General features: G+C 37.8%; 1 protein-coding gene across 1 annotated transcript; it reads right to left on the reverse strand.

The window, feature by feature from the left end:
- Positions 1-4,951: 4,951 nt before the first annotated feature.
- On the reverse strand, positions 4,952-7,610 carry LOC132551875 (integumentary mucin B.1-like). Its single transcript, XM_060216020.1, has 5 exons — positions 7,524-7,610; positions 7,136-7,219; positions 6,540-6,671; positions 6,071-6,122; positions 4,952-5,283 (listed from the first exon to the last, which is right to left on the reverse strand). The coding sequence occupies exons 1-5, from the start codon at positions 7,608-7,610 to the stop codon at positions 4,952-4,954; spliced, it is 687 nt and encodes a 228-aa protein (XP_060072003.1).
- Between the last annotated feature and the right edge of the window lie 557 nt (positions 7,611-8,167).

Consider the following 8,167-nt stretch of genomic DNA (forward strand, 5'->3'; position numbering starts at 1 on the left):
GACATTTTTCACAAGGGAATTGATACAACTCGGGGATGGAGACATTTTTCACAAGGGAATTGATGTCCGTTGTGTACGTATACCAACTCGGGGATGGAGACATTTTTCACAAGGGAATTGATGTCCATTGTGTACGTATACCAACTCGGGGATGGAGACATTTTTCACAAGGGGGATGGAGACATTTTTCACAAGGGAATTGATACAACTCGGGGATGGAGACATTTTTCACAAGGGAATTGATGTCCATTGTGTACGTACACAACTCGGGGATGGAGACATTTTTCACAAGGGAATTGATGTCCGTTGTGTACGTATACCAACTCGGGGATGGAGACATTTTTCACAAGGGAATTGATGTCCGTTGTGTACGTATACCAACTCGGGGATGGAGACATTTTTCACAAGGGAATTGATGTCCATTGTGTACGTATACCAACTCGGGGATGGAGACATTTTTCACAAGGGAATTGATGTCCGTTGTGTACGTATACCAACTCGGGGATGGAGACATTTTTCACAAGGGAATTGATGTCCGTTGTGTACGTATACCAACTCGGGGATGGAGACATTTTTCACAAGGGAATTAATGTCCATTGTGTACGTACACAACTCGGGGATGGAGACATTTTTCACAAGGGAATTGATGTCCGTTGTGTACGTATACCAACTCGGGGATGGAGACATTTTTCACAAGGGAATTGATACAACTCGGGGATGGAGACATTTTTCACAAGGGAATTGATGTCCATTGTGTACGTATACCAACTCGGGGATGGAGACATTTTTCACAAGGGAATTGATGTCCGTTGTATACGTATACAACTCAGGGATGGAGACATTTTTCACAATGGGATTGATACAACTCGGGGATGGAGACATTTTTCACAAGGGAATTGATGTCCATTGTGTACGTATACAACTCGGGGATGGAGACATTTTCACAAGGGAATTGATGTCCGGGGATGAGATTTTTCACAAGGGAATTTGTATGTACGTTCAACTCGGGTATGGAGACATTTTTCACAAGGGAATTGATGTCCACTGTCATACTTGGAGACATTTTTCACAACTCGGGGTGTGATGGAATTTTTCACAAGGGTACACAACTCGGGGATGATCCGTTGTGTACGTACCAACTCGGGGATGGAGACATTTTTCACAAGGGAATGTCCGTTGTGAACGTATACCAACTCGAATGGAGACATTTTTCACAAAATGTCCATCAATGAACTCGGGGTAATACTTTGCAATATTGAATGACATTTTTCACAAGGGAATTGATGTCCTGTAAATATATGTGTATTTTCACAACTCGGAGTGAACATAACAATTTGGAGACATTTTTCACATGTCCATTGTTACGTATCAATATTTGGAGTACATTTTTCAAGGGAATTGATGTCCGTTGTGTACGTATACCAACTCGGGGATGGAGACATTTTTCACAAGGGACTCATTTTTCACAAGGGAATTGATGTCCGTTGTGTGTATACCAACTCGGGGATGGGACCATTTTTCATGTAATATATGACATTTTTCACAAGGGAATTGATGTCCATTGTGTACGTAGACCAACTCGGGGATGGATACATTATTCACAAGGGAATTGATGTCCGTTGTGTACGTATACCAACTCGGGGATGGAGACATTTTTCACAAGGGAATTGATGTCCATTGCTTCTTTTGTGTACGTATACCAACTCGGGGATGGAGACATTTTTCACAAGGGAATTGATGTCCGTTGTGTACGTATACCAACTCGGGGATGGAGACATTTTTCACAAGGGAATTGATACAACTCGGGGATGGAGACATTTTTCACAAGGGAATTGATGTCCGTTGTGTACGTATACCAACTCGGGGATGGAGACATTTTTCACAAGGGAATTGATACAACTCGGGGATGGAGACATTTTTCACAAGGGAATTAATGTCCATTGTGTACGTATACCAACTCGGGGTTGGAGACATTTTTCACAAGGGAATTGATGTCCATTGTGTACGTAGACCAACTCGGGGATGGAGACATTTTTCACAAGGGAATTGATGTCCATTGTGTACGTACACAACTCGGGGATGGAGACATTTTTCACAAGGGAATTGATGTCCGTTGTGTACGTATACCAACTCGGGGATGGAGACATTTTTCACAAGGGAATTAATGTCCATTGTGTATGTACACAACTCGGGTATGGAGACATTTTTCACAAGGGAATTGTATACCAACTCGGGGATGGAGCCATTTTTCACAAGGGAATTGATACAACTCGGGTATGGAGACATTTTTCACAAGGGAATTGATACAACTCGGGGATGGAGACATTTTTCACAAGGGAATTGATACAACTCGGGGATGGAGACATTTTTCACAAGGGAATTGATACAATTCGGGGATGGAGACATTTTTCACAAGGGAATTGATGTCCATTGTGTACGTAGACCAACTCACATCTAATAATGCTTACATGGAAAGGTACCAATTTTGGCCAGTTTTATCGTAACACTGTTATAGACAAAAACTAATAATTTTGTAGCAAAAAGCATGACGTTAGTTTCATGATATAAAAATTGTCCGTTCGTCGGTCGTGAAGTTTGTCCGGAGATCTCTTAAAGCTGTCAGCGATCTCTTTCAAACAAGGTAGACTTAAATATACCACCATAATGTTGATATGAAGCTTTCTTGAACAACGTTTGGATTCGACTGTATTTGAGATTATACAACCACAGTTACTGCCCTCTTTTTGATAATTTCATAATCTTATTATTTTTCACAGGGATCTCTGTTTTCAACTGATCTCTATTTCATGTGTTTATAACTATAGTTCTGGACGGCGACTTCACTGAACAGTTCCTGGAGAAATTGACGTTTGTTTTCCCAATATTTTTGTAGGGAAATTTCTTCCAGTTTTAACTAATTTCTTTGAAGCACGGTACATTGTGTAACCACGATATGAAACTGTTATCCTGAATAGCAGTTTGATACAATTTTCGAATGACCTATAGTGTGTTTCAGCATTTAAATTTTGTCCAGACATCCCCTCCCTAAGTTTCTGACCTATCTCTTGGTACATTCTGTAAATATTAACGTCAATACATATATATATATAATTATGTTGCTTTCGTTCAAATTCGATAGTGCCTATTACAATGAAATTAGATTTTGTTTTCTCAGTGAAATGCTTTCATTTACATATTCATTAGAATACAATAATGGATTTGTCTGTGGCATGAGACAGACAAATAGTTCTGTTCTGTATTATAGTTCACTTGTTCCTTGCGTAATTTTGCATCATTGACCTCGTGGTAGAGATATATATTACAATGGTATTGAATCAGACTAAGAAAAAAGGATGAACTGTGAAACATGAGGGCTTTCATTTTCATCTTTAGATGTTTTACCACTTAAAAAAGGGCGTGTACAGCTAACCTGGCTATGTTCGGCTGAAATTGCTTCATTAGAATTAAAGAAAAAGGAAATCTAATTATTCATGTAAACAACACAAAACATATGTTGTCCTATTGGATACCAACCCTCTGTCCATAGGGGCTCAGACAAACCATTCATGCTTCAGACCAAATTATTCCTACAGGAAAGTAGGATTTTTAACGAATATGCCCAATTTCCTCCACTTGACCCTGCCCCGAGAGTCCTGACCCACCGTTTATACAAAATTGATTCTCCTTCCCCAAAAGATGTTTCAGACCAAATTTAGGTACAATTCAATCATTCCTATAGAAGCATTTAAAAAAATTTGTCCCATTTCTCCAATTAGGCCCGGCCCCTTCCATCCCAGGGGGCTGGCACCCAATGTTTACACAAAAATGATTCCCCTTGGCCTAAACAATGCTCCGACCAATATTTGGGCAAAATCCAATCATTCCTACAGGAAAGAAGGATTTTGAAGAATATGCTTATTTCCCGTATTGGGCTCCATCCCTCAAGCCCTGTGGGGCCAATACCTACTGTTTATACAAAAAAATGATTACATTTCTTCCAAGAATGTATCAGACCAAATTTGGAGAAAATTCAATAATTCCTACAACAGTTGGAGGATTTTAAAGAATTTGCTCTTTTTACCCTTTTGAGCCCTATCCCTCAAGCCTCTTGGGGCTTGAATCCACCATTTATACAAATTTGTTTTTTCTTCCCCCAAGGATGCTTCTGACAAAATTTGGTTAAAATCGCAGTCATTTATGACTAGTATTGACTTGTAGAAAAAAGTTGATAGACAGATGGACAACAAATACCTTGTATGACAATAGAGATAAAAACGGGTTTTTTTTTTGTGTTGTGTTGGTTTCATATGAGATTGATAAAGCAAGTATTTAGAATTTTCTTTTAACAATGACCTCTGTTAAGGTAAAATGCAACTTTTTGACAATTCAGTTTCATTAATCAGATATGAAGAGAGTACAAATTTTACATCCTTTTATGAGATAATCAATAATTTTAACAAATATTTCAGAAAATGTGTTTTTTGCTCTCATTCCTGAAGATCTCTCATCTTTACATTTTATAATACATGGCCCCTACTGAAACAACATAATGAAGTCTGTGCCATTCCTGTATGCTCTCCTGATGTCACAGTAAACCGGGCTTTATTTCAGCAATCATGTGATAGTTATCAATATAAGAAATGTGCATCAAGCATTTCTCAAGACCCCAGTGTCTTAATTAGACCGATCCATCAAAACATCACTACAACAAGATAGGAGCATGTTAATAATTTATTAGGGGTGAAATACATAGTACAAGTAAAATGAGATGAGGGCTGACATTTTCTAGTAGAGATTCATATTTTTACCCTCAATAAACAAAAATAGGGCCAGCTCATTCCACCTTTTGGTGTATCCATAGCCCTAGAGATATTACACTACAGTTTTCTAGTCCTTGTATCATTCATAGGTAAGTTTTCCTCTGGTAGGTCCTCTCCATATTGATAGATTTTTAGGCTCCGCCTGTGCATGCACTACAACCACATGATGTCGGCACCGTGTAGGTCTTGGCAAATGTTGTGCCATCAGTGCAATTCAATGTGACATTGCGTGTGATAGTGTGTTGAGGTTGACAGCAATTGCACTTGTTGTCAAAGCCACGCATCAGTGTTGTGTACTTAGCACGTGACTGACAGTATCCAGAACATTCAGTGAGATCTTGGATAGGGGCAGAGTTCTGACATATGGTATTGTTTCTTGTAACCTTGAAAAACCCTACCGTAGCAGCAGGCTGACCAAACATTAGACGTGGAGAACATTCTGAACACGTCTGACTAGCAGTGGCTAAAACAAAAAAAACAAATCTTATTCAACTAACATTCATATACAAGTGATTTTAAGTCAACTTGCACTTGATTTGGATTCTTAGAAATCAAACATACTAAGGTCAGTCTTGTCCTAAGTCTTAGAAATCAAACATACTTAGGTCAGTCTTGTCCGAAGTCTTAGAAATCAAACATGCTTAGGTCAGTCTTGTCCTAATTCTTAGAAATCAAACATGTTTAGGTCAGTCTTGTCCAAAGTCTTAGAAATCAAACATACTAAGGTCAGTCTTGTCCTAAGTCTTAGACATCAAACATGCTTAGGTCAGTCTTGTCCAAAGTCTTAGAAATCAAACATACTTAGGTCAGTCTTGTCCGAAGTCTTCGACATCAAACATACTTAGGTCAGTCTTGTCCTAAGTCTTAGACATCAAACATGCTTAGGTCAGTCTTGTCCTAAGTCTTAGACATCAAACATGCTTAGGTCAGTCTTGTCCGAAGTCTTAGACATCAAACATGCTTAGGTCAGTCTTGTCCAAAGTCTTAGAAATCAAACATACTAAGGTCAGTCTTGTCCGAAGTCTTGGACATCACACATGCTAAGATTAAACTTGTCAGAAGTTTAAGAAATTAAACATACTAAGTTTAGTCTTATACTATAGTATTATATGCGAATACTTAGAAATTTGCTAAGGTAATTAACTCTAGTCTGAAGTCAACTACATATCATTCATTCTGTGTTGATATTTTACTGAAAAAGCATCAAGGAAAACAAAACCAAATAGATAAAAATTCGTCTATAAACTTACCTCTAACAATGCAAGTTTTGCAACATCCAGTGCTGTCATATTTTGTCTGGTTCTGAAAAAAAAATTCAATAAAGAGAGAACTATTTTCTTGATGTTTACAAATAAAAAAGGACAATTTCTAATCTATGTTTGTCTTAATACATGTACATATCAGATTTGTCAAAGCACTGCTGACACAGAACAAATACAATATGCTGTCTGTAAGTTTTTGCCCTGATAAATCACAAAATTTATCAACAATTCTGAACAATAACATTTACAAATATATATACCCCAATGTGATTGACTTGTCTCGACCTATCTTTAAGCACAGGCTTGCCACAGGATAAACAGAGTATAAAGAAAACTTTCATGAATTGTTTTCATGTTTTATTTATATAAAGCAAAATGATTTTTATTTAAATGTGCCATGGTCAGGCTACCTAACAGCAAGTTCCCTCTCAGATTCCAGAAAGTATTATCAACTTACTCCTTGACATGTTGGCAAATTATCAGTGCGACAGTCCAGCTGGGTTTCACGAATCAGATAGCTGGCACTGTTCACATCAAACTCGCATACTTTAGAGTAACATTGCTGAGCCCCTGGTATGGATTCTCCACCCTAAAATCATCGAATGTGAATACAAGGTATAGTCAAACCTGACCGTTAAAGGCAGGTGGTCTTCATAAAGAGGTTTAATTACAATGTGTAGTCTTATGTTTAGGCCTAAGAACCAGTAGCCTTTAAGGTCACTAGACAGATGATTGAAGCATGAAAGGCTGATATGACCGTGTCATTTCAATTTTACTTAATTCACACAATCCATGAATATAAATATCATAAATTATTAATTTTCTGATATGAACACTGTTGGGAATGAATGAATATTAAGAAATACAACAATGAGGTTAAAGAAATGACAGGAAAAAGGGAAATGAGAACAAGAATTGTAACTGATGTCCTGAAAACTTCTCATAATTGGATATCATCTCACATCATTGAGGCATACAAAACAAAATGTGTCACTTCCATTGTAAAGTTAACAAAATTGTTGAGATTATGATATTGGTGACTGTTGTCCTTACCTTGTAGACTTGACCATTGGCAGCACAGCCAACAGACTTACATTGACCACAGCACTGGTCTGTAGCATTGACTCGTTCTTCTCCCTGTGAAACAAACATCAGATTGTTAGAGACATGTACATCATCATACAGTTCCTGGGCCATATATGACATCACAAAAACAGATTAAGTCAGACAAAAATAAGTGATCACTTCTGTGATTTGATTGAAGAAAATCTCAACCCTCTAGGTAAGATTTTAAAAATCAGCACACAGCGAAATCTCTCTTTAAACTTTATAAAATCTTACCGTAAGGATGAAATAACCTTGTCTACATCACTCTGTTGACAATGAATACTGAATCCTTTAGCATGAACAATCATGCACATTAAATGACTTACCAGTTTACAGTCAGGACATGTCTGCGTGTGACATATGGTCTCACTACTTTCATCGGTGCTTTCAAGGGTACACTGGCATGTTTTACACAGTCCATCTTTCCAGGTCTCTCCAACCTAAACAAGTATTAAAACTCAATCACTCTTTGTTGTCAAAGCACTTGCACTAAATCAGTTAGGCTGTGAGAGCTCAGCCAGCAGAGCATCAAATTTTACAAGGTCAAGATATCCCTACCCAGAACAGTTAGCATGTCTGTCCTTACTGTCTGTAACAAAAGAGAGATAAGTGATGGTGACACACTGACTTACATGGTATGTGATTGCATATGGTGTAGAGTTAGGTACGGCAGTTTCATTAACAAACTCCATTGTGTAGCGACAGATTTTCGGTTGCCGAGTGGGAATAGGCTTGGGCACTGTAAACATATGATATAAAATTATACAGGAACATAAATAATGGCAAATCTTAAACTTACATATATATTGCTTATCTTAAAATAAACAGAATAATCCAAAATAGTCATCAGAATTGCCTAACTGACAGAATCGTTTGACTTATGCTGGTAACTTACCACAGGCATAACTTGTGCAATTACAGTCAGTTTCAATCATTGTGATGGTTGATCCTGAGCGACAAGTAGGACGAGTTGGGGTT

The sequence above is a fragment of the Ylistrum balloti genome, unplaced genomic scaffold, assembly GCF_031769215.1.
Source record: "Ylistrum balloti isolate Yb309-2 unplaced genomic scaffold, AGI_CSIRO_Ybal_v1 Utg370224, whole genome shotgun sequence".
Classification (NCBI taxonomy): domain Eukaryota; kingdom Metazoa; phylum Mollusca; class Bivalvia; order Pectinida; family Pectinidae; genus Ylistrum; species Ylistrum balloti.

Coding starts and splice junctions, on each gene's coding strand:
- LOC132551875 (XM_060216020.1), bottom strand. CDS start 7,610: ATGGACTGTGTAAAACATGCCAGTGTACCCTTGAAAGCACCGATGAAA. Junction 6,672..7,135: donor CCAATGGTCAAGTCTACAAG/GTAAGGACAACA, acceptor CGATGATTTTAG/GGTGGAGAATCCATACCAGG. Junction 5,284..6,070: donor CAAAACTTGCATTGTTAGAG/GTAAGTTTATAG, acceptor TTTTTGTTTTAG/CCACTGCTAGTCAGACGTGT.